Source organism: Gossypium raimondii, chromosome 1 (genome assembly GCF_025698545.1).
Source record: "Gossypium raimondii isolate GPD5lz chromosome 1, ASM2569854v1, whole genome shotgun sequence".
Taxonomy (NCBI): Eukaryota; Viridiplantae; Streptophyta; class Magnoliopsida; order Malvales; family Malvaceae; genus Gossypium; species Gossypium raimondii.
The window spans coordinates 52367228-52395090 of NC_068565.1; the positions used below are offsets into that span (position 1 = coordinate 52367228).

Here is a 27863-nt window from a genome sequence, read left to right on the forward strand (position 1 = left end):
TAGCCCTAGACTCGATGGATTTTGGTTTTTGAATCGATCTTTGAAAATTAGTTTTCTTCTCCAAACAATAAGTAGTTATAGCGGCTAAGAACGTCCTAACCGCCAATTCTTATTCTCGTAGTTGATCACGGTATGCCCTGCAAACCAACCCTTACTGATTGTCTAACCGCGATACACGCGTTCGCAATTCAAGACCTTGGCAGCCTTGCGTTCTGAAGAACCCAACTCAGATTAACAGCCTCAACTGCGCGAGACATTTAAATCTGATCACAATCTCCCTTAACTTGTTTGCAGAAATCTAAATACAGCATGATCGACTCATCTTCCCAATTGTATACCAAAATGACTCCAACCCAACGCGCTTTTTGAATTAAAATCAAGTTAACTTTAATAGATGATTTTTTAAATCTCGATATTATGGAGAGATGGTGAATACTGATTTGAAGGATTTTTAGTACGATTACAATTTCTCACGATTATTGACTGAAAAGAATACCGGCCTAAGGCTAATTTGAATTTAGTAATTGATTGGTTATGGAGTGGCTTTGAATGAAAATGATGGAAGTTGGAAAGGGAAGGAATTTGGAAAGCAATTAAACAAATTTGTATGCGTGAAATTAGAAGGGAAAAAAGTAATTCTATTCAATTCAAAGTGAATTCAAGTGTGTCTTTTCAAGTGTACCATACCACCTATTTATACATAAACCATAGACTAAAATTAGCTAGTTCCACCTTCCCATTAAATTTGGCTATTACAAGGTCAAAAATCTGGCCAACCCCTCAAATGTCCCAAATTTACGATTTGAGCCCCTATTCTATTTTTTATGCTTCAATTTAATCCATTCTTTGCTTCTATTTGATTTAAAGCACCCAAATTTTGTCCCTGTCAATATTTAAACCAAAATTCACCAATTAGCAGGAACTAATTCAATGTTTTTATTAATTTATAAGTTTATAACATAAGGAAAAAAATGGTAAATTGAAAATAAAGTGTAAATTAAGTGAAAATAAAGTGGTCATCTTCCTCAAATTGGTTTTAACAATTGAAAACCATTTTTAGAGATGGGAAGCTTTCGACCAAATTGATTTTGGGTGTATGGTAAGTGTTTTGATCTCGTTTTTAATGACTATTATGTTTTTAGGCTCATATTAGCTTAATCTAACTAACCCGAGTGTTAATTTTTTAAATTTTTAAATGTTTAGAATTTTACCATGGATGAATTTGAGATGTTTTTGAAAGTTTATGGTAGAATCTTAAGCTTGGTTGTTAGATAGGACTATTTTGTAATGTAATTTTTGGTAATTTTAATGTTTAATGACTAAAATGTGAAATTAGTAAAAGTACAAGGACTTGCTATAAATTAACAGTAAATATGGGCTGTAATAGGGTTCCAAAAATTCAGCTAAACATGAAATTGAATAAAAATGGTTAATTTGCATGTTTTGGGCTTAAGGACTAAATTGTATAAAAGTAAAATGTTATGGGTAATTTTGTAAAAATATCAAAAATGACTTAATTGCATAAAATGAATTGATTTTTCTATTAGAATTAGTGAATTGAATGGAATTATTATTTTAGGTCGAGAATGATGGGTGTCGAATCCACCAATATAAACCTACACCTTAGTTTGCAAATTATGCAGTATAGGGAGTAGGTCGATCCTCGTAGACTGTTTATCAGAACTGTTGCTCGCTTGACCAGATTTATGTCGGGGCAGCTGTCGTGCCCAAGATGTTCGGGGGGATAAAAATTTGAAAACCTGAAATTAACAGAAAAATAACGCCAAAAGTAAAAGTTGAAAACAGAATAATAAAAACCGTGAAATAAATATTAAGAAAAATTAATTAGAATGAGCTCAGCTTTAGGCACGAATTTTCCTCGTCTTTGAACCGATCCTCGAAATTGGATGAACTCCTCTTTTCCAATAAGCTAGTTATAGCTACTAAGGACGCCTCAGACACCAACTCTTCCTTGTGTAAATTAGTTATGGAACGTCCAATAACTAACTCTTACCGATCGAACAACCACGAAACGTTCTTGATTTAGAACTTCAGCAGCTTTGCGTTCTAGAAGAGCCTAGCTCGAACCAATGCCCTCAACCGCGTGGGACATTTAAATCCAGTTACTACTTCCCTTGACGGAACCAAACAGTAATCTCCACTTGGCACGCCAATGTGTTCACAGAAAACCAATTAGAAACGTTCCTTTCGGAATTCCAACTGTACGTCTAATCACACTAAATCAAACGACGCCTTTTTTGACTTAGTGTTGATCTGACTTTATGAGCTGACAAAATCATACTCTTAATCCGGAGAAGTAATAAGTACTGGAATTTTAAGAGTTAAATGGCTCGGGTTCGTAACTCACGGGTTTTGACGAGGCTAATTTTGGCCTAAAGTTGAAAATGGGTTTAGTTGGCTAAGGTTTGGGACATGTTGGTATTTGATAAATTAATTAAGGTAAATGGGTGAAAAGGTGGGTGATGTGATTAGGTATGGGGGTTGGAATATATTAAAGTGGGGTGGTTGACTATTTGGAAAACAATTGAAAAAGGAATTGCAAATGGCTTGATTTGGTGATTAGCTACTGGAAATTAAAAATTGAAGGAAAGGAAACTAAAGAAACAACACTGCTACGTGAGAAAAAAGAGAATGGTTTGAAAGACAAGAACTTAATATTTTTTTGCTTGATTCATAAATGAACAATACATGCTCTATTTATACTAGAGGATTTACTAAATTAGGAGCCAACTAGTCATAGGAAATTAAGGAAAAATATCCCATAATAAAATAAATCCCTAAATAATCTCCCCCACTAAGTCAACAAAATTTTCAGCTAATTAATATTGGAAAAATTCTACTTTGGCCCTCTTTCTTTGTTTCTTTCTTTAATTTGGCCCAATTGTTTCCTTTTTCTTCTATTTAGCCCCAAATTGCATTCCTGCACAAAATTCAATAAATATGGCAAAATTAGTGGTGCATTCTCATAAATTAACCAATTTAATTACATAAAATATGTAACTTTAGCATTTAATCAGAGAACAAGTGGAAAATCGAAAATAAGAGAAAATTACCAAATAGTCACTATACTTAGTCAATGCTGCAATTTAGTCTGGTAAGTTCATATGAAATGTAATCATTTTTAATATATATAAATTGAATGTTTGCCATGTCATTTTAATGCAATTGAATTATTTTATAAATGTACCAATGCTATGATAAATTGACGGCTATTAAGTCCCAGTTGAACCTTAGGAATTCTTAGGATACAAATGACATGTCATTAAGGGTTTTACGTTTCGAGTGTTGGTCTTGAATGTCCTACCAATGGCTGAGGTCCTGCATTTGTTACGGATTCTCTATAACTTATGTGAGCATTCCTATAAAGGAAAGGTTACGGTTATATGTGTAGGCACACTTCGTGTGAGCTTTCCCGAGTATACTATGTAATTCTAGATGGTTCAACGGGTAAGAAAAAGAATGGAACAGTAAGTGACTTAATGGAAAGGTTCATGAATTTATGAAAGGTTTGACGCGTATGTAATGTATCTTAAGAAATCTATTTATGTCATAAATGAGTCTGTATGATTTGTCAATGAATCTACTAGCATGTGAGCTTGATGATGCTTGAATAAACTTATACTAAACTCATGGTATTGGAATCAGTAAGTAAGCAAATGGAATAAAACATGATCGTATGGTAACGGTGATGAATTAAATGTTATGTTTACTTATATATGGTTGATTTCATATGTATCATGAACAAGTATGCTAACTTGTGAGTTTGATGGCGTTATATAAGCTTTTATTAAGCTTATGGCATAGGTAAAAGTTTATACTTATTTTATAAAGTTCATTATTGAAATGGTATGTTATGTTTAAAGTTTATACGAGCTTACTAAGCATTCATTGCTTACGTAGTTATTTTCCATTGCTTTATAGATTATCGGAAGCTTGATCAGTTGGAAGTTCGTTGAAGATCTATCACATTATCCAGTGGACAATTATGTAGTTGTTGAGTAATTTGGCTAAGGTTTATAATGGCATGTATAGGGTGATTTGTAATGGTATTATGGTGCATGTGTTAATGGTGTTAGGCATGTATAAGCTTTGTAAAGCTATGTTGATTTGATTCACTTTGATGCCTTACCAAGTTACGTTGTTTTGGTAGCTTTAAAGTTTTTGTTTATATGGTTCTCTTAGCATGTTCATGATGGTTTGAAAATTTTTACTTGAGACATGTTTTAGTTCATATTTGAACTAGGTTAGTATGTATGGAAATGACAATATTAACATGTATAGGATAAATATGTAAATGGTAATTCGATATGTTTGTACCTTAATGTTTATGTATGGTTGATGGACTTATAATGCTTGTTTAAGTAAGTCCTTTTGTTCATTTTTAATGATAGATGTGTATGACATTTTGGTACAAGATGTTGGCTTGAAAATGGTTAATTATGAGGTCTTTATGCATGTAATTAGGTAATGTTCACATGTTTTGGTAAATGTTGTCTTGTTATAATTGTGGTGCCTTTGAATGACATATTGATTAGTTCATTTAGGGTCATGAAATGGCAAATCTATGTGTGTTTAAATGATGTTTTGGTGCTTTGAAAGTGTGCATAATTGGTCTAAATGTTCATGCATGGAATGGTGTTGAAATGGTTTGATTTTAGGTAAATTTGGTTGCACACGGCCATGTGTCATCTGACGATTTCATTAGGATACAAGTCACTGAGTTACACAAGTGAGGACATGGCCTGGCCATACAGCCGTGTGACCCCTAGTTTCAAATTTTGCTACTTTTTCCCAAATTTTCTAAATTATTTCAAATTGGTCCCAAATTATTTCTAAGTTATTTTTTGCGCCTTGATGTCTCGATTTAGGGACAGTATGCATGTGAATGTATGGTTTATGATATTATTAAGTTATTGAATGTTATCAAGTTTAAATGTTTTCGATTGTACGGTAATGCTTCGTAACCCTATTCTAGTGATAAAAATGGGTTAGGGGTGTTACATTTTCACTCTACATGGATGGAAACATCAAGAAAATTTGGGTCATAATGCAATTAATTTAATCCAATTTATTCTAATGTAATTTATGAACAAGTCTGGCAAGCATTTAGGTCATCAACCCGTCCAAATAAGGGAAAAGGAAGCCCAATTCAGCAAAGGCATTTGGGCAGCTTAAAATTCACTTTTGGGAAATTTATTCGGAGTTCCTTACACTTGCAAAACATTCAGAAATCAACCCTTAACAAATACCCTTGAAACCTTCCACCACCTTGCTTGATTCAAGCATGATTTCATGCATGAATAAAGCAACCAACAACCACTCCCCTCCACAATACATGGCTGGCCATGGGAAAGAGAAACCTAAGGGATTTCAAAACTATTTTTAGCAAACCTACTAGGCATCCTTCAAGTATAAATAGACTCATTCATTCCACTATTCAACCATCCCTCATTTCATCCTTTAACACACATTCATCCATTCTCTCATTTCTCTCTAACTTTCATTCTTTTCCTTTCCTTTTTCAACCATCCTGTTTCCCCATTTAGCTAAGTAATTCCTAGAAAAAAAACTTTCTCTTGGTCGGTCACCTTGAGAAGTAGTTTGTAAAGGAGCAACTGTGAGAATTGGAGGAAGCCTCCACGATCATGCTTTCAATTAAAATCATGCATGTATTTCATTCATTAAAATAAGATTGAATGCATTAGAATTAGTTGAGAGATCCTAGCCAGACGATGGTTAATGAACACAATAATTGAAAGATACATGCTTAATTTAGATCCTGATCCGATTAAATTAAAGGCTCGTAATAACTCGAGACAACTCTATTACCTTGCATAACTTTTAGAGTTGTGTGATTAATTTGTTTCAAACCCGATCCATCTGTGTTACTTCACATAAACTTTAAGAAACCCTTAGTTAAATATGATCACGGTAGTATGCATATTTTTCTAAGTAAAAGATTCCAAAAGGATTTAATATTGGTTTCAAAAAGTTCATAAAAGATCGAGTTGCCATGGATGATTTTCCAGAACATAATGAGCATGATAAAAATGAACCAAGTTAAATAATGTAATTATTCTAGCCTATTCATGTTTTCGTTGTTAGAATCTTGTGAATTATGTTACTAAATCCATCTCATTCATCACACTTAGGTTAATTTGCATTAGGGATCACTTTCCATCTAGTCATTTATTTTTACACCCAACACTCAAAATTATTGTGTTTTTTCTCACCAAATTGTTGAATATTAATTTTATAAAATATTGATTAACATATATAGTCCCTGTGGAGACAATAACTCTTATACTTACTTATTACTTGATAACAACTTTGTACATTCGCACAAACCCCGCGTTACAATAATCATCTTATAATTTTTTTTAATTTTAAATCGAGCTAACTCAATCGACAACATCTAATAATTTTTAGGGTAAACTACACCCATGGTCACTTTTGTTTATCTCATATTACATTTTAGTCATTTATGTTTGAATTGTTACGTTTTGGTCACTTACATTATCATGTTGTAACATTTTAGTCACTGAGCCGTTAATTGTCGTTAACGGTATAACGATAAGCTGATGTGGCATATTAAAGCATCATTTTAAATAAAAATTTTGGGTTAAATTATAATATTTGTCCCTATATATTTTTTTTGTTTTGAGCAATTTAATTTTTTTCTTTTATGTTCTTTTAACTTTTTTATTTTCTATTCTCTTCTGTTTCTCCCTCTATGTTCCTATATCTCCATTTCTTTTAACGTATTAAGAAGTCAAATTGACAATGAAAAAAGAAGCAGGAAGTCAAAAGCCATCATTGCTTATAACCAAAACCCATAAACCCATACCATCTACTAACTGTTAAAACCTTCCACCACCGCCCATTATCTTCATTTCATCCACTAACACTTCACCACTACCATGATCTCCTCTCGAAAACATCTAAAACAATCCCCAACTTTTAGACTACCCAAGATCGAATTTCCATCACCGGCCATTAGATCAACTCAATTTTCTAATATGTTCTCCTCACCAATACCTCCTTCTTAATTGTTAGGATCAATAAGAAAGTTGTCGGAGTACCTCGAACCCCTTGACCTAAATCTAACCACTCTATTTTTCTCCATTTCTCTCGCTTTATTTACACTATTTTTCTTCGTTGCAAGTCTAATCTTTGTCTCTACGTGATTTTTTTAGGACTTATTAATTGTTGTTTACTTGGATTCTTGATTGATTTGAACATGAGTTTATTTGGTGAGGGGATGATATTGTTGGATTTGCTATGGATGAGGCCATGGTAGTGGTGAATGTGTTAGTAGATGAAATGAAGATGGCGGGTGGTGGTGGAGGGTTTTGATAGTTGGCATATGGTATAGGTTTTAGTTATAGGCAATGATGGCTTTTGACTTCCTGTTTTTTTTCTTCACTGCCAATTCAACTTCCTAATACTTTAAAAGAAATAGAGAAGGTAGGAAAACAGTGGGAGAAGTAGAAGAGAATGAAAAGAAAAAGAAAGTTAAAAGAACATAAAAGAAAAAAATAAATTGCTCAAAATGAAAAAAATATAAGAACCAATTATATAATTTAACTGAAAATTTTTGTTTGAAATGATAATTTAATTAGCCACGTCAGCTTATCATTATAACGTTAATTTCAATGACTAAAATATTATAATATAATAATTAAAGGAATTAAATCGTAATATTTTAAATATAAATAATAACCTAAAGTAAACAAAAATGACAATAATTATAATTTAACTAATTTTTAAATATAAACTTATTAATAATTTACTCTACTGTAGTTTACCTAAGAAATTTATTCTAGAACACCGAAGGACTTCATATTTGACGTATATAACCGATTTCCATCCAACTTCTTCATTGACCTCACCTCGTCGTTGAAGCGAAAGCTTATCTCTTTTCGTCTCTGAATCTGATCAATCAACACCTGAAAAGGAAAACTTACAAACAACAACTACTACTAGTCTACTACCCAGGTACTTTAAAGTGTATAGTAATAATATGAATTAATTGATCAAACCCTAGTAGTCCTGACTCCTCACTGGCTTTGCTGATCATTTGGAACAGCACTAGAAGCAGCTCGTAGCCAGCCATGGATGAAGAGTACGATGTCATAGTTCTAGGAACTGGTCTCAAGGAATGCATCCTCAGCGGTCTTCTTTCTGTTGACGGACTCAAGGTCTTCTTTATCTTTTTCTTGATATTTACCTTCTGCAAACAAATGTTTCCAATCTTCTTTTCCTTATTCTGGTCCTAGATCTTGATGAATACATCTCAGATTTGTGTAAGGATCTGCTTGATCTGGGTGCATCTAAGATATGTGCAAGGATCTGTTGGATCTCGTTGCCTTTGGTTATGCACCTTAGATTTGTGTAAGGATCTGTTGGATCTCGTTGCCTTCAATTAAGGCAAATAGCACGCGGGCCTATGCCTGTCTTCCCGTTTCTCTCCTCATCCTTTTACCGCAACGTTAGTTCTCTAGGCGCCTTTGATTAAGGCAAGGATATGTTTAATTTTCACTACTTTGCTGCAAATAGGATTTATTCCCCCTAAAATCTTTAGTCCTTTAGTAAACGCCTAAACGGTAGCTGCAGTGATGCAATTATACTGGAAAAAAAAACCAATTTAATCTAATCACGGGATGCCAACTATTGACATGCCCCACGTCAAATGTGAAAAATTGGTTCTTATGATCCTGCTTTTATAATTAATAATCGGAACTCATGTTCTGGAAGATGGTTACCACAGCTGCTTTGACAGTTCGATTTTTTAAAATTTGAGTAAAATCTCTGTATCATTTACGTTCTAACCATCCTCAATTGCTTACATGACTAACCTTGCCTGGCTTTTTAACTGTAGAATTCTTGACAATGTTTATACCAAGGTAAAGCAAGTCTTCTAGATAAGCTTTGTTCTGTAAATGCCTTTAAAATGCAACTTGTTTATCCTATGAAGTTGATTCCGAATTAGAAAAAGTCTCTTGTTTCTTTCTTTCTGAAACAACATTCTTTACAAAATGATGCTATATATTTTTATTATATTATTTTGTTTTTTTTATTTGATTTGGTATTGTTCATCTTGCTTCTAGGTTCTGCATATGGATAGGAATGATTACTATGGAGGAGAGTCTACATCACTCAACCTCATTCAGGTTCCATTTTCTGCAAAGCCCAAATTCTTAGCTAATCCTTTCGTTTGTTTTCCATTTTCTATTTATTGATTAACGTCTTCAAATTATTGGTTGGTAGCTCTGGAAGAAGTTTAGAGGAAATGATAAGCCTCCTGCTCATTTGGGCTCTAGCAGAGATTATAATGTGGACATGGTCCCTAAGGTGATTTGTCCCCTTAACTTTATGCTGCTTTTCTTCTTTTGCATCCAATATGCTAACATTTTGTTATTGTTTGCGCTAGTTTATGATGGCAAATGGCACTCTTGTGCGTGTTCTTATTCATACGGATGTTACAAAGTATCTTTACTTCAAAGCTGTGGATGGTAGCTATGTTTTCAATAAAGGGAAGGTAGAATACCTCCTTTGGGCATTTCAGTTTGTCTCTGTTTGGGCTTCAAAATTATATATTTTGACAATTACCCTCTATTTTTTTTGGTTTCTACCCATTGTAATAGGTTCATAAGGTGCCAGCGACTGACATGGAGGCACTCAAGTCTCCACTTATGGGAATATTTGAGAAGCGTCGTGCACGGAAGTTCTTCATATATGTTCAAGATTATGATGAAAAGGATCCTAAAACTCACGAGGGAATGGACTTGACAAGGGTGTCAACTAGGGCACTAATTGCGTAAGGGCCTTTTTCCACTTTATCTAGTCTCCTCTGTCTGTTTCTGTCTTTGGGTATGGTGGGCTAGTATGCACTCACAAAACCTAAGATATTTTCATATGTTTTCTCTCCTTTTAATTAGGCACTCTTTTGGTTTGGAGTAGAGATATCCAATCGTATTTTTTCCCCTTCCCATTTTTCATTTGGACCTGCATCTTTTCTGGACTGCTGCTGCCCTTATCTGCTTGGCACTAACCCTTAGATAATAGAGCAACCTAAGCCATCTTGCGTGTCTGAAGGTTTTACTCTTTTTGACAGGAAATATGGGCTTGATGATAACACTGTGGATTTCATTGGTCATGCATTGGCACTTCACAGAGATGACCGCTACCTGGATGAACCTGCATTGGATACTGTAAAAAGGATGAAGGTGATTGGTGCCTTGAGTTTGTGGTTTATGCTTGATTGAAATTTCAGCATTATTAGTTATGGCCTAAATTAGTTCTCTGTTATTTTATAGCTTTATGCGGAGTCTCTTGCCCGTTTTCAAGGTGGATCTCCGTACATATATCCACTGTATGGATTAGGCGAGCTGCCTCAGGTTCTTATCACACACACGCACATTCTCTCTCAAGTTTATTTCAACTGCTATGTAGTATAGTGTGAACTTGTTATATTTTTCTGAAATATCTCAGGCTTTTGCACGGCTTAGTGCTGTTTATGGTGGAACATATATGTTGAATAAACCCGAGTGCAAGGTATGTAGCATTGGTTGTTAGATGTTTAATCTCTCTTCCTTCATGCTATTGATGGTTTTCATGAAATTTCTGTGAATGGGATACTTTATATTTGCGTCATTGTGTATTTCCAGGTGGAGTATGACGATGAAGGCAAAGTTTGTGGTGTCACATCTGAAGGTGAAACTGCCAGGTGTAAGAAAGTTGTTTGCGACCCTTCCTACTTGCCAAACAAGGTAGTACCATACTATGCTTTTTCTTTACTTAAGCATTATCTCAATCGGACCCATGGTCTTATGAAGTTCTTCACCTCCATATATTTTAAAGAATGTTGAAGAAAAAACGTTCTCAACGGGTTAACACTCAAAACATTTCATTTTCATGCTGAACCTTTTCTTAGTTGCAGTTGATCTTGGATATCCTCTTCCTATGAGAAGGATGAGATTTCCATAAAACTTGGCCCAGATAAATGAAATTGGCTTGTAATCACCATTTTTCAGGAATGCTTTTAGCAAGACAAAATTCTTCTGTTTTCACTGTCTTATTTTGAATCAAATCAAACCTAGATGCTATGCATTTATGGAAATGATTGCAAAATCTAATTCTGTAGTGGCTTATTTCTGGACTAGTAAAAATGAGGTAGAAGTTGGCTATCTAATGATTCTCATGAATTTGTGTCTACTTGAACAGGTTAGGAAGATCGGCAAGGTTGCTAGGGCAATTGCTATTATGAGTCACCCAATTCCAAACACCAATGATTCTCATTCTGTGCAGATTATCCTGCCACAAAAGCAGTTGGGTCGTAAATCGGATATGTAAGTTCTTATTGGATTTTTTCTTAATAGGAAACTATATTAAAGTCAAATATGGGTGGGTCTCAAAGATTACCATTTATGAATGTTTTCATTTGATTGCACGGATTTATATCCGGCACATTCTTGTCCCTGGTATCCTTGATTCTGTTATAGTGTCCCTTCATAACGCTCTTGGAACAAATAAAGAGAACATTTGTTTCTTTTCTTCATTGTTTTGGGCTTATTTCCTAGGATTGGACCCAGAAAACAAATTTTATTGTTAGATGTTTTAATTACAAGGATTTATAGCTGCTGTTTTTCGCTTGTTTGCTTTGGGAACTGTTCTTTGGATTTAATATTCCAAGAAGAAGGTCAGGAATAATTCAACTTTAGGTTTGTTGTTTTGGAGCTGAGCTTCTGATAATGTTCTGGAAGTATGATCTTCTGAGAGAAATTTGATTTGAAGTCTATGGAAAATTGGAAATGTTTTCTTGCGGGGAAAAATGAAGTTTCAAGAGGATATATTTCATGAAGTGCGTTGGTAATATAAACATTGTGAGATGGCCTGCTTACTTTATACCCAGTGTTGCTGTACATCCAAACACTTCACAGGCACCTTCTGATAGACTAAACCATGAAAAAAATGAAAGGCTTATATTTGTAAACTTAACCTGGGGCAATTTGAGGGACGGGCCTGGAGAAGTTGAAGATCTCTCATTGCTCTGATCATGATTTCTTTTTGCTGCGCTTTTGTTTTTAATCTAATTTTAGGATTGTTGTGTGTCTGAGCAGGTATGTCTTCTGTTGTTCATATTCTCACAATGTTGCTCCAAAGGGCAAATTCATTGCATTTGTTTCAACAGAGGCCGAGACAGATCACCCTGAGAGTGAACTAAAGCCTGGAATTGACCTTCTAGGTCCCGTTGATGAGATATTCTTTGATATCTATGACCGATATGAACCAGTCAACGAACCTTCTCTTGACAATTGTTTCATATCAACAGTGAGTCTTTAGTTCTAGTTTGTTTAAGTGGTCTATTTTCTTTCTGCTCAGAATAATTGTGACTGAATGCTAATTGCTATCTGGTTATCTTTGACAGAGTTATGATGCTACAACACATTTTGAATCAACTGTCAGTGATGTACTTAACATGTATACCATGATAACTGGAAAGGTAAGCTTTGGTTCATTTTGGTTGTCATTGTTTCCTGTCTATGACCAATCTATTTAGTCCCATTTAAAAAATTAATTGTTTAGATTTCATTCAATCTGGACAGTTTCTGGACTTGGAGTTTCTAGACTAATGCCAAGTCAATCAAATATTTTTGAGCAGGTTCTTGACCTCAGTGTGGATTTGAGTGCTGCTAGTGCTGCGGAAGAATAATTACCCTGAAGCATGGTATTTGCCAATGTTTGTGCTTGTTTAAGCTTCTTAACAGTGTTGAATGTTGCTGGTGGGATTTATGTCTATTACACCATGTTTTTTTTTACTACTCAAGACACTATATTTAATGATTTGATGATATTTAAACGTTTGTTGGAGCTCTGTGTTTTTAGATGAAATACATGAAAACGTCTCTGCTAAGCCTATTTTAAATGACGACTTGCTGCCTGCTTGCTCGGGTGTCATTCATGACAGGAAGCCATTGTAGCATTTGCAATTGCATTTGAATGGATGGGTGCTTTATTGTAGAGAAACAGACCTTTGGTTTAAGGTAGAATTCTTAGAACAGTTTGGTTTCTAGCAAGCAGGGCAGTAACACCATATTCCAACATTATATTATTTGAGACTGTTAGTGGAGGAGTTCACTAACTTCATACTCCAGCATTACATTTGATATACTGGTAGTAGAGCATTATATTATTTGATATATATACCGTTAGTGGTGGAATTCATTTATATTGGTACAAAATTAGTTCAATTTTATATTTTTCGTAATTTTTTATGATTAATGTTTTAATAATTTAAAGGTTGAGCTTACTAATTTAATTGACAAAATTGAAATTATCATGTCAAATTTTGAATTATTTTGACATCTTTATCATATTAAATAAAAATTATATTAATAATTATTTAATAGTTAAAATTTTAGATAAAAATTTATTTATTTAAAATTTGATAAATTATGTAATATAACTGTTTAATTATTAAATTATTAATGGTGAAATATGTAAAATTGCGTTAGTTTTACTTTTCACTCATTTTAAAAATAAATATATTAGTATGGTTTCTGATAGTTTTCATTTGATATGAACGATTAATCAATAAATTGTCACTTAAAATTGTATAATTTTATGGTATGGGTAAATTACATTTAAGGTCATTAAACTATTAATAGATTTATGTTTTAGCTATTGAATTATTAGTAGATTTTTGTTTGCATTACATACACCAATCAAAAACTCTCAATTTTTTCTTTTACAATTCAATTTTTTTATGAAACAATTTTGAATGTTAGAATATGTGAATTAAAATTCAAACAACTTTCTTTCTTGATCTTCAACACTAATAATCAAATCAACTAAGATCTAAGGTTTTTTTTTTTACTTCTTGATAAGTATTGATCAATTGTATGATTATCGAATCATTTCTTAGAGCTCATTAGTTGGACTTTAAAAAAAAACTTAACAACCTAATGACTTAAATAAAAACTTTTGAATAGTTTAATGATTAAAATGAAAACTCTCGAATAGTTTAATCACTATTTTGTAATTTTTGAAATTGAGTGACCGAACATAAGTTTATTAATAGTTTAGTAACTTTGAGTATAATTCATCCTATCTTTTTAAATATTGACACTTAATTTTTGTTGAGGGTGGTTAGAAGTGATATCAAGAACTATTTTTCATTACTTATTTCACCCTCCAAAAGTTATATTCGTAAAAAAATGTAGTTGTTCTTTTCTTCTCTTCCCTTTTCTTCTTTCTTTTCTTTCTTCTTCCCATATTGTATGATATAAAGGATAAAACAAAATATCCGACTACTATGTCTTAGAAATTTATTCTAAGTTATATTGATGCTACTTGATAGAAGATAGGATTTTACCAAATGGCATCTAAGGTCACATGCACATTTCTTTTTTCTCTTAGCATAAAAGTTTATTAATAAAATAATGTTGTGACAATAAGTAGTTGTAACTGGTAGTGCTATGTCAAAGTCCTCCAATATCTAACTCATTCAAAGATGTTCAGCTCAACGACTTTCAACACCAATATATTCTACATCATTTGGATAGAAAAATTGAAGTTAATATCATGTTATATCAAGGCACCAAGTTTGAGCCTATGCACCAAGTTTGAGCCTATAAAAACATTCACTCATAGTGTTCTTTTTATCGTCTATATTGCCTGCTTAACCTACATCGTTGAAACCAACCAAACTCATATTTTTATCATTTGAAAGCCATATACCTAGCTCAACTATGTCATTCACATATCTAACGATCTTTTTTATTGTCTTGAGATGTGATTCTGTTAGTGTCTTAATGGCTGCAAAGCCTTTTTTGTCATTAAGATAGTCTTAGTCAAAGTCCTAGTTTCTAGGGAGATTTTTAGCTTGCTAATAGGAGTAGGAAGCTAAGTTTGTTAGCTTGGTAATAGGAGTAGGAAGTTGAGTTTGTTAGCTTGAGTCATGAATATAAGAATTGCTTGGTTAATGAATTTCATCATCCTTCTCCATTATTAGTTTCTATGCCTTCAGTTACCTCTATGTTGAAACAACATTTGTAGTGAGAGCTTCTTTTTCTTGAAGGACTTGTGAGAGAAACCTTGTGAGAATCCTGAGAGAAAAGTGAGAGATATACTTGTGAGGAATTCAGAAAAATGGAAGAACCAGGATCACACAACCTATTTTTCTTAGCCCCACCTGTGCTTGATAAAGAGAACTATCAAGCATGGGCTGTGAGTGTTGGATCTGGTGCCCTAAGTATAGTATTTTCATCTAGGTACAAATGAAATTTTTTCGAATAGATTGGTTAATAAAACAAATTCATTGATTACATTAATATACTTTGTATAATTGTCATTATATGAATTTTGCACGCAAAGTAAAATGGAAGCAAATGTTGCTCATTGGTTGTCTAATGTTTAACCTAATGCTAAGCGGCATTATATGGTCGGATAGTAATACGGAAAGATAACTTATATTAGTAGATAAACCTAAAGATGTCCTTAGTGTACCCGAAAATGAGCAAACCAATTGAAAGACTAATATGTTGTTTATCAAGTCCAATTAGATAGATGTTTTGTATTGGGCATCGAAGCGGATGACTCCCAAAAGATAAAGACATAGATGTGACTGGCTGGACTGACAGCACATCGGACTGGACTCAAGCAGGATAGATCCTGAATCTGTTTATGAATTTATTCACTTGTGACGTTTAATATTGTGTCATACCTAAATTTTGAGTGGATGATCAACTATGTATACGTGACTCGTATACTTTGATGTAAGTAAAAGCCTGTGCTCAAATAAATTAGGAACCAAAAGCTGTTGCGTTGGGTATATAACTTTTGCAGTATGTAGTGTCATTCACAAAAGTGGAATTCATAGCCCGAGAGATGGGTAAATGATATCCTCTCATTAGCATTAGATGATTGATGAAAAGTAAATGTGGTCACGAGTTGTTCGTCTTTGTGATGAAAGACTTGATTACTATTTGATAGTATATGACTTTTCATGAAAGGAAGATATAATTGTTATCAAGAGATAAAATAAGATCATATTGGAGAACGAATATTATCCCAAAAAGATTAAGGATATCATATGAGGGTAACACACTTATGATAAAGTCATTCGACGAGCACTGATCGAGTTGCTTTCGTAATGGTATGTCATTAGGGAGAGCTTAGTTACGATACTATAGTGAAATGACTTCGTGACTAAATGAGTTTATAATTAATAAGAGAAAAATTGAAACTTAATTATAAATTATTTGAGCCCTAATTACATATGTTCAATCAATCTCACCGCTAGCTCATTGAAACTAAAAATGAATTGCGTGTTTGAATCGAAATAAACAAAATAAATAAAATGGAGAAATTGAAAACATTAAGAAATTTTTATGGTTTTCTCGAAATGGAGAAATGAAATCATTTGGAAATGAATGTCGTTTTCTCAAAATAAAATGGAAATGGAAATGTGAAATAAACAAGGAACCTAATAAAAGATCGAGAGATTGTGTTTATATTTTTGAACTATTATAAAGCCTGAAAATGAAAATAAACCATACGGTTATGATCAACAAGTTGAATAGTGAAATATTAAATATATTTTCTTAAAAATTTTACCAGGGGTAAAATTGTTATTTTTTACCAGGGCTAAATTTGAGATGAGAAATTTATTTATTTAAATGTAGGTATTAAAGTTTATTTTGAAAAATAGAAAAACATAACCGAGTTGGATCGAATTACAAATTACTGGATCGTAAAGTCTGAGAAGTACTCGTAATTGGATCCGATATGAGAGAAGCAAAAAATCCTCTCATTGAATATGAATGGGCAACAACTCTAGTAGGAATACCAAGGGTTGTGCCGCCCCGCCCCCTACTTCTAGTCTAATTAGAAGTTTTTTTTTTCTATTTGAAATAAATTTCTACAATTCAACAAGTGTTCTACTTTATCTCTCTGTAAATAGATGGCACCAATAGAGTTATTTACACAACTTTCAGATATTGTTACTCTACCAAAAAATAAAGAGAATTTATACTCAACTATTAAAGTTATTCTTCAAAATTAAAAACATTATGTTGGTTTCTATTTGAGAAGAGAATTTTTCATTTCCACATAAAAGAAAATAAATTTTCTAATTCTGTGTTTTGATTCAATTGGTTGAAGCCCACCCTTGAAGCAGTTCGTGGTACGAGAATAACAGAGAAGATCATTTGGTTGAAAGTCGAAAAACGTTAAAGATCCGTCTATCCGAAAACACAGGTACGGCTTTAGTCTAAGTTTTATTACTGTAAATATCACAAATCGGGTCATTTTTCAAAATTTTAAATTCTGTGGTACTAGAAAACTGTTTTCAGATCAAAGTTTTTCCAATAATGAGAATGCAAATATACATAAAGGGCTGTGATTATTGGGAAGCTGACGAGCAAGACTATAAGGTGGCTCCACTTCACAACAATCCAACTATGAACCAAATCAAACTGCACAAGGAAAGAACCACCAGGAAGGCAAAGGCTAAGGGAAAGGCTTATCTTTATGTTGTTTCACCAGTCATATTCAATAAAATTATGAGTTTTGGATCAGAAAAGGAGATATGGAACTACCTCAAGGCCGAGTATCAAGGAGATGAAATGATCAAGAGCATGAATGTGTTGAACTTGATCAGAGAATTTGAGAGGCTACAGATGAAAGAATCTGAGTCAATCAAAGAATGCTCAAACAAGCTGGTAGAGATTGCTAACAAGGTAAGGGTTATTGGGATTGATCTCTCTAATGGTAAGTTGATGCAAAAAATACTAGTTTCAATGCCTAAGAAGTATGAAGCAATAATTGCTTCTTTGGAGAACACTAAGGACTTAACTCAATTGAGAATAGTGGAGTTGATTATTGCTTTACAAACGTAGGAGTAGAGGATGTTAATGGGGCAGGAAAGAAGCATTAAATGAGAATTGAATGCTAAGATGCAATAGGGTGAAGGATGAAATGACAAGCAGTGGAAGGGAAAGAAGAGTAGTGGCAATAGTGGTTTAGAAGCTAGTGCAAAAGGTAGTGATGCTGGAAATTTCAACAATTACTCTTTATGTAAGTACTATGGAAAGAAGAATCATCCCCATTTTAGGTGTTGAAAAAGGTCATATATGAAGTGTAGAAGGTGCAACTTAAGGAGACATATTGATAGGTTCTGCAAGGAAATAAGAAATCAGCAACAAGGTGGAACACATGTTGCAGTTAAAGTAAGAAAAAGACTAGTTGTTTGTTGCCTCTTGCTTCTCATCAAGCACTCCATGTGTCAGTTGGTTAGATGATAATAGATGCACCAATCACATGACTTGTTATGAGAAAATTTTTAAAGACCTTGACAAGTTATTGAAGTCAAAAAGTAGGATAAGAAATGGAGAATACCTAAAAGTGAAAGGAAAAGACACAATGGCAATAGAGAGTTGTGTTGGAACTAAGTTAATCTTAGATGTTTTATTTGTACGTGAGATTGATCAAAACTTGCTGAGTGTGGGATAATTGGTAGAGAAGGGATTCAAGGTGATGTTTAAAGAGGAAAGGTGTTTGATCCTTGACTCTAGTGATAATGAATTGTTTAGGATCAAGATACAGAAGAAGAGTTTCCTATTATATCCACTAGGAACAAGTGGCATTCAAGTGTCAGGTTAGTGATTCTGAATTGTGGCATAAGAGGTTAGGGCACTTTTATCAAAAAAGGTCTGCAATTCATGCAGAAGAATGAGATGGCAATTGGGCTACCAATTCTGGAGAGTTGAACTTGAGGTGCAAACAAGGTTTGTAACACCACTAACCCCTCTTCATCGCCAGATTAGGGTCACGGGCATTACTAATCAAACCAGAACAGTTAATTCCATAATCATGTCCTATATAATTTAATAATGATTCATTCTATTTCATTCAAAATCACAATAAAATTCACCTATATAGTTTTAAATACGAGTTTACGGGACAGTAGAAGTAGTCTAAGAACAAATAGGGGCTAATTTGAAAGAATCTAAAAAGTTTAGGGCAAGTTCATATATACCTAAAAATAGGGGACACACGGCCGTGTGAAAAGCCCTAGACCGTGTAACTTTCGAAGTTGGGACACTAACTCACTAACTTGAAACACACGACCGTGTAACTCTCTGACTTGAGACACACGGCTGTGTCTCAGCCTGTGTGTGTCACACGGCCGTATGACAGATCGTGTCTCAGGACATGTGCACCTAAATGTACCTTAAAACTCAAGTTTATCATTTCCTATTTGCTTGGGCATTAAGGAACTCCAATACCAACCATTTAACCTAGCCAAAACATAATTAAACATATTTAAAACATGCCAAAACAACCATCTTAGGTGCCTAACCAATGTACCCTCATTGGTACCACAATTTATATCATCAAACACACAAGCAAAGCAATCAACCTTTCAACATCTATTCATACCATAATTGCCATTATTGAACTAATTTTCAATTCCTTAAGTTACCAAATTTGAAGCTAAGCATATACCAAGTATTAGGCTAAGCTATCATACCAACATTGCCTAAACTATAATTATAAATATACAAGTGGCGATCATTTCATATTAAACCAAAACAACATTACACCAACAAATCACTATCAACCAAAGGCTTTCTAGGTACACACCATTACAAAATGAAATATCACCACACTTGAGCTCGGGATTTGCTATTGGATGCTGAATTGACGATAGTTGAAAAGTATCTAACCTGGGCACGGAAAACAAAATCGTACGCTGAGTATAACTCAGTGGTAATTCTATAATTCGAACAATATAATCTTGATATAAGTAATTAAAATGTATAAATGCATCAAGTAAAGCTATGTATATGTGTTTCAAATCAATAATATAATTTTTTTTGCTCATTCCTTATTCATATCTACTAAAATTTCACATGTTCAAGTACATATCAATATCATTTGTTAATCTCAACTCATGCAATGGCATGATTCAACTCTTTGATCAATACTTGATTTCATTTTTCAATTCACATTTCATTTCATCATTTCATATTTCATTTCTCATATCATGTTCATTTCTCATTTTTGCCATGTCCATATCAAACACATAAATTTAATTATCTAATTTCCCCTATTAACACGACTCGGACTCGGACGGATACATGGATCCAACCAACACACCAGTTTGGCACCCAGTGCCTCATGGGATAAATCCAAAGTAATATCTACGCCCAACGCTATATAAGTTGACGCCCAGTGTCTCATCGGTTAAATCGAAGTAAATTGGCACTCAGTGCCTCATCGACTCGAGGTTAAAGAAATCCCTGAACTCTTCCTATCCTATGGCATGCCATCTATATCCGACTTAGCCTGAAATAGTTGATAGGGTTCCATTTCATCTTCAATTACATCCAATGTCCAATTCTCATATATGCACATCATTACATATAAACTTATACTCAATTCAATATTCATATAATCAATACATCCATAATATACAAAATCAATCCATTTCAATCGAGTATGAATTCAATTCAATCCTAAAGTACAAAAGTACTCACCTCAAATGCTTACTGTATGCAACAATTCAAAATGGAATAATTTATAGCTTAGTTTGGATTATAGAACACAAACCGTAAATTCTGAGCTATTCGACGTCGATTTTATCCTTTCCCTTTTAACTCAAGGATTCTGGTATGACGTTAGCTACGGAATAAAACAATTAAAATACATTAATATTACTCAATTCAATTTTACATTAAAATTTCAATTTTACACTATATTTGCTTAAACTTAAATTTAGTCCCTAAACCAAAACTAAATTTAACCTCTACATTTAACCTCAAAATTTATACTAATTTCAGTCTAAGCTAAATTTAGCTCCCTATTTTCAATTATACCTATTAAATTTGAATTTTCACAATTTAGTCTCTATTGCTCCAAATCAACAATTAACTTCACTATTTAGTCCTTTTTCACTTCTAACTTAAAAATCTACCAATTTAACCATTAGTATTTAAACTATTCAACTATGACAACATCTAAAATATTAAACAATACTAAAAATTTTGACATAGGTCAGGTAGTTCTAAGTATCGAGATTCTGGAAACATAAAAATTATAAGAATTGACTAACCAATTAAAGTTGAAAAGTTAGAAATCCCTAAGGTGTCGTCCAACTCTTCTCTTCTCTTCTTTTCTTTCTTTCTTTTACTTTGCATGAAATATTTCATCTTTCCCGACTTTCATTTCATTTATTTTACTTTAATTAATTTTTATTCATTATTATAATGTATACATATTAAAGTTAATTTAATATACAACACATATATCTATATATAATATACATATCATTAATGACTTTCCACTACAACTAAAATGTAGGTGTAATTGCTACTTTAACCCCTTTAATTTATTTTAAAATTATAATTCAACTTTTAGCCCTTATGTGATTTAGTCCCTGTACCTTAACAACTCCTAATTTCATTGAATTTACTTAACCAAAATCTAAATCACTCCTAAACTAACCTCGTAAATATTTAATAAAAATATTTATGATTTCATTTTATGGGAATGGAGTCTCGAATCTCACTGTCCGTCACCCCTAAGTATCGGGTCGTTACAAGGTTGCCTTTCAAAGACTCAACTTGAAGAGCCAAAATGAAGTTGCAGCTTATCCACACTAATCTGTGTGGTGTACAAGCAACTCCTTCATGAATAGAAACAAGTATTTCATTAATTTTATTTGATTTTACCAAACTGTGCTGGATTTACTTCATGAAGCAAAAATTTTAGGTTGCTGAAGTGTTTTTGAAGTATAAGAGATGGGTTGAGAATTAAAGTGGTTGTAAGATTCAGGTTGTCAGATCTAATAATGGGACTGAATATAATTCACAAAGCTTCAATGCTTTCTGTGAGGAGGTTGGGATAGAGCATAAACTTACTGCTCATTACTTTCTACAACAAAATAGAGTTAGTGAGAGGGAAAACAATACCATTATGGAAATGATTAAGTGCACGTTGCATGAGAAGTCCCTACCTAAGGAGTTTTGGGTTGAGGCAGCTAACACAACTGTATTTTTTTTGAATAGACTTCTTACAAGGGTATTGGAGAAGAAAACATTCTATGAAACTTGGTTTTAGATGAAGCCAACTCTAAAAAATCTAAAAGTGTTTGGTTGCTTATGTTTCTTTTATGTTTTAAAGGTTAAGAGGGACAAATTAAGAAGAAATTTGAGTATGGAATATTTGTTGGTTTTGGCTTGGTGTCAAAAACCTATAGAATCTATCAACCTCAGGAAGGAAAGATGATTATAAGTAGAAATATACAGTTCCAAGAAGATGAACAGTGGGATTAGACAAGTGATGCAAAAGAAAAGAAGCAAGAGTTTTCTCTCAATCATGGTGAACTGGCAAATGATACACCAGTTAGAGGTACAAGATCATTGAGTGAAGTTTATCAAAGGTGCAGTATGACTATTCTTAAACTTGCAGGGTATGATGAAGCCTAAGAAAAACTTCAGAAAATGGATGGGGCAAATCTTGTAGATAAGAAGGTGTACAAGAGTCTTGTTAGGTGTCTCATGTACCTCACATCCACTAGGCTAAACATCATGTACACTGTAAGTGTCTTGTCTAGATTTCTCCATTGTACAATCGAAATTCATATGATTGTTGCAAAGGGGGTATTAAGATATTTGAAAGAGACACTTGCATATGGAATCAATTTTAGCGAAGTTGAGAAGTTCAAGTTGCAAGGCTATTCTGCTAGTGATTGGGCTAGATCGCTAGATGATATGAGAAGCACTTGAAGCTATTGCTTCACATTTGAGTCAAGTTGCTTCTTTTGATGTTCAAGAAAGCAAGAGATGGTGGCTCAATCAATTGCAAAAGTTATATTCATTGCAACTACAACTGTTGTGAATCAAGCCTTATGGTTGAAGAAGCTAATGGATGATTTGCATTTAAAGCAAGAGGGAAGTATAGAGTTGTTTGTGGATAATCAAGCTACTCTAGCTATTTCATTTAATCTCGTATTTCATGAAAGAACAAAGCATTTTAAAGTAAAGTATTATGTGCTGAGGGAAGTGCAGAAGATAGGTGAAGTGAAGTAAGCTAATTACAAAGTGAAGGACTTGATGACAGATATTTTAACTAAGCCTTTCCATGTTACTCAATTTGAATTCTTAGGAACAAACTTGGTGTTTATAACACTCGAGTCAGGAGGAGAATGCTAGTGTCTCAAGAGAGATTGTTAGCTTTTTAGTAGTTGTTAGTTTATTAGGAGTAAAAAGGCATGTTTGTTAGCTTGTTAGTAAGAGTAGGAAATTGTGTTTATTAGCTTGAGTCACATATACGTATAAGCATTGCTTAGTTAATAAATTTGATCATCCTTCTCCATTATTAATTTCTATGCCTTCGGTTAGCTTTCTGCTAAAACAATTGATTCTTTTGAGTTGAATTGGTATCTTCCACAAACACCTACATTAAAGCATAAATAAACTAAACTACCAATCATAACCCGTAGGAAATGTTCAGGTCAACCCAACTCATTTAAAATGCTCTTATTTCTTGCCAGGTTGGCAATCCATATCTGATTGAACCCCTTATTAAGATAGCAAGTTTAAAATGACAACCAAATCAATGATGTCGATAGTGATTTTCTGCAAAATGCAGATGAGAAATAGAAAATTCCAATTCAGGTTCAGCGAGGCGCCTAGGCCAGGATACTTTCTTTGAGATGCAATGATATAGCAAGTCATTGAAGCAAATTGAAGCGAAACCCAGATTAATAAAAGCGGCTAAGATTTAAAACAGCGAATACCAATCTCTTCAAGTCAACTCGAGAGGATGGTTTATGGCGCAATGTCAGACTCGATTCTGCAATGCAGTCCAGGTGAGGCAACTTTAAAAACTATATATTGGATTTGGATGTTACTGAAATTGAGTTTAAAAAGTTAAAAGTGATTATTGGATGGATAGCCTGAAGCAATTAAAAATTTAACAGAAACTAATTATTATCTGCAAATTTGAAGCAAGGAACTAGAAATGCAAAACTAAAGTAGGCATCTATGTTTCAGCAGACTTCAAATTGTGTAGTTTCTGTGCCATGACATGTAATCCTCATCCCTAGTGATCTTTCCAACAGCATTTCAATCAAATTAACGACTTTGACAAAAAAGAAAAATAAATGCAAAAAAGAAGGCTATTTGGTGGTTGGATGGTCTGGCTGTGGAGTATATTTTTCTAGTTTACATGTGGGTTGCGGAAACTAGTTCCATTAACTATGTTCATTACTAACAGTACTTTGCCCTAATATTCTCCAAAGAACCACAGGCAGCTAAGAACGCATGTTTCATGCATCCTTCGTGACTATTTAAGGGTAAAAAAAAGGATGAAACACATGCAAAAATACGTCTCACCCTTTCACATAGCCAAAAACTAAAGATGAAGATGAGACGTTGCAGGAATCATATTAAAAGCAAAATAACAGTTTATTCAACTGCAAATTCAAGAGGTTCGCTAAGAGGGGGGGGGGGAGCTGCTAGACAAAATAAAAACCAGGGTCACAGCATCCCATTCATGCATACATACATAATACATAATATGCATAATTATAGGTACCAACTTTTCCATAATTGTAGTACATGTTACCGTCACAATCTAAACATTAAATTCCACACACCATTAGTATATTATTGCAATGAACTCTGTAACAAAACAAAAGAAGCTCAAGGGGACCATCCCTGTTGATCTTTTGCTTTAATCCTGCAAGTAAAATAATTAAATACAGGGTTAGACAATCAAAATTTGCATAAACCTGACTAGTGACAACTGATTAAAAAAAGGAGGCACTAGACACATCTACTCTGAATCTCTGATACTCATTTAGAGGACAATGATATATGGATATGTTATGTAAACACATAGATGGGCATGCTTTTCATGAGTGGCTCTTACCAATGTTAACCAGGAACTCTTCCTCTTACTGATTTTCAATACATTGTAATATCCAATTAGAACTTTCTCAGTCATCAACAATCTAAAAAATTTACTAGGCCTTGTTACATATGCTATTTGCTTTTTGCTCCTAAAAGGAGCTAAAGTAAAAATCAAATGATAAAAGCAAAATCATAATAATTTAAAAATAAACAAATACTTGTTAGACAACACAATTCTAACATGATCAATTTACAGTAAAGTAAATCATGTATCTCGTTCTAAAGAAACTTACATTTGAATTATTAGTTCTTCATCAACATAGCTTGCTTTTACATTCAAACATTCTTCTTACTTTTTTCTTTTCAAAGCAAAAAGACAAGCAAATAGCAAAGGGTAGAATCCAATTTGTTAGTTACTAAAGAATCATAAAGACCATCCTCTTGTATTTAAAAGAAGAATCAAATCGAACATAAGAGTAACATCCTAACCCAAAACAAGAATGAAATAAGAAAACATAGGATTCTATTCGTATAGCAAGTTTCAAACTTCAAAAAGGACAAGTCAGGAGTAATTAACATACCTCATCATCATCATCATCATCACCACCGTCTTCCCTATTCTTCTTAAGGCGGGTTGTGCCACCCTCCTTGCTGATGGGTAATTTCATAGCTCCAAACGGAGTGTCAACGTTGATGTGACCTTTCATAGAGTAACCTGTTCCTTTTCCCCTAATCATGTCCCACAGAGCAGATCCGAAATCCTTAGGCCTGAAAGAGATAGGAATCTCAATATAACTGATTCCGTTTTTGCCTATCTTTGCAGATTTTTCAAGTTCTGCAGATCCAATGCTGACCTCAGATAGCCAGACCTCATAGTCAAGGGCATTGAGTCCCAAGTCAAAGTCATTCATATTCTCCAATTTCAAATGAAGAACTGCTATAGTTTCCTCCCAAGAGAATCTCTCAAAGTGTATCTTCTCCATATCGATATCCGGCTTGTAAGGTATAGGGATCTCTCCAGTTTTCTCAAGAGGTAAAGTTAACCTCCCAAAAACAGGAACATCAACAATGAGATCAACTTTCAGCCTATATGGAATGATGCTGCCAGGCTTAATGTCATCATATGTACTTTTGATATCATCATATATCAAAGTAACTGGTATTTTGACAGTCTCCTCACCATGAGCATGGATGGTTCCAGCATCTGGAATCAAGCCTGAAAGGAGTTTTCTACCATCACTTTCAATGAGGTAGTCAATGTCGACGAGGGGGATTGGAACAGGGTTTGGGTTCTTTATGAGGACATCAACGACAATTTCTGCTTTCTCAAGATTGATACAAGGGAGGTGAATCTCAGCTACATCTGCAGTAGGCTTGCCAAAGCCGATTGTTTCCTCGATCTTCTCACCAATGTCATGAATGAAACCCTTGACCTTGTCTATAAATCCACTGTTGTCTTCTTTGTCATCCACCTTGTCCTTAACATCCCTTTCAACTAATTCTGGCTTATCGGATGATGACATACCTTAATAGCAAAGCTTCCAAGTAATTAATCAAATAAAGTTATTAGAAAAATATTCAAAACATTTTTTCTTTCGATAAAAGAAACTACAGGAAGCCCTAAATACTAAATAAATTAGTTAACATAGATCGCAATCCTTCTACGACTGTCAATTGAAGCAAGATTTAAAACCAGAGGATATATATATTGGTTGGCATATGTGTATAAAGAGAGAAGCAGAAGCAGCCAAGCAAGGAACAGCCGAAAGGACTGGAAAAGAGAGTCTTAATATTAAGGATTTGATCTAAATACTAAACATGGAGCCAGCCAGAACACAAAGGAAAGATAGTGATCTGAGACATAAAAATCATCGAAGTGAAGAACAGCAGCCAAAACATCCAGATCCAGATCCAGATCCAGATCATCATCATTGTTTCAGACATGACAATTTCTCATACTGTAACAAGTCAACAACGGCAATAACATTGTAACGATCAAAAAGAAAAGGTCATAAACTAGTTTGCTACTACCATTCCTAAACTTAAAGGGTGACTGGTCTGATCATAACTCAAATCACTCATCTTCCGGTGGAGGGATGAGGATCCAACCCACCATCTTTCGAATATAGAAAATTTAAATTAAAAAGTGGAAAACAAAGAAGACAGATAATTTGTAGTGAGATTTACCTGCAAGCAGCGTTTTTCTTATTCTGATCTTGTTATATGTTTTGTGATAAGAAGAGAGCGGACACTGGCCAGGGGGGTTATATAAGATTGGGGAAATGAAAGAGAAAATTATCTACTTCTAATTTTCTACTCCTCCTTTATTTCCATATAAACGCAAAGTAATTAATAAATCCTCATCTCGTCCAAAAAGAAAAAATTAAATAAATCCTGAATTTGTGATTTCTGCCTCCCGTGGCCGACAGATATATGTAAAAAGAAAAGGCCTTATTTTAATTTATTTTTAAAAAATGAAATCTAAAAAGAATACAACTCATAAGATAGCTACTCCGTCTACGCGTAAGTTGATGTGGCTCATGCACATCTGAGCAAAAATAGGTTTGTGCCATGGCCCATTTCGCTTTGACCATTTTTATGGCTTTTTTAATGTTATTTAGAGTTTTGATAAATAGGAGATGTGTCAATCTGGCAATTGAGTCGGTAGAATCTCAGAACTTGAATGAGCAACAATATTTATAGTGTGTTTGAGCCAGAACTTGCTCGTCGTCATGTATGTATGAGTGATGTAGTTTTTGCTATGTCTTGGGGCTGGCTTTCTTTTTATGTTTCTTTTTTAAATGTTTTATATAATTGTAGGACCAAAACCATCAGCTGTTTTGAGATAATGAGACTTAATAATCTATTTCTAGTTTGTTTTTGGGTAGTTTGATAATGGTGCTTAATAATGTACTT

At 33.7% G+C, this 27863-nt stretch overlaps 2 protein-coding genes across 4 annotated transcripts; one reads left to right on the forward strand and one right to left on the reverse strand.

The window, feature by feature from the left end:
• The first annotated feature begins 7851 nt into the window (after window positions 1–7851).
• On the forward strand, window positions 7852–12937 carry LOC105786609 (guanosine nucleotide diphosphate dissociation inhibitor 2). The gene is made up of 14 exons (XM_012613124.2): window positions 7852–8019; window positions 8111–8222; window positions 9132–9194; window positions 9292–9375; window positions 9455–9562; window positions 9669–9841; window positions 10139–10250; window positions 10341–10421; window positions 10516–10578; window positions 10692–10793; window positions 11248–11372; window positions 12144–12354; window positions 12452–12526; window positions 12686–12937. Exons 2-14 carry the CDS (start codon window positions 8136–8138, stop codon window positions 12734–12736), a joined length of 1335 nt encoding a protein of 444 aa, XP_012468578.1. The 5' UTR covers window positions 7852–8019; window positions 8111–8135; the 3' UTR covers window positions 12737–12937.
• An 11544-nt stretch (window positions 12938–24481) lies between these two features.
• On the reverse strand, window positions 24482–27358 carry LOC105786610 (uncharacterized). 3 transcript variants are annotated; one of them, XM_012613128.2, is made up of 3 exons: window positions 27135–27354; window positions 25529–26472; window positions 24482–24774 (listed from the first exon to the last, which is right to left on the reverse strand). In XM_012613128.2, the coding sequence occupies exons 2-3, from the start codon at window positions 26468–26470 to the stop codon at window positions 24769–24771; spliced, it is 948 nt and encodes a 315-aa protein (XP_012468582.1). In that variant the 5' UTR covers window positions 26471–26472; window positions 27135–27354; the 3' UTR covers window positions 24482–24768. The 3 variants fall into 3 exon arrangements, with proteins under 3 accessions (XP_012468582.1, XP_052477159.1, XP_052477157.1); XM_052621199.1 differs by lacking the exon at window positions 24482–24774 and adding an exon at window positions 25103–25306 and having other exon boundaries at window positions 25529–26485; window positions 27135–27358; XM_052621197.1 differs by lacking the exon at window positions 24482–24774 and adding an exon at window positions 25103–25306 and having other exon boundaries at window positions 27135–27357.
• Window positions 27359–27863: the final 505 nt, after the last annotated feature.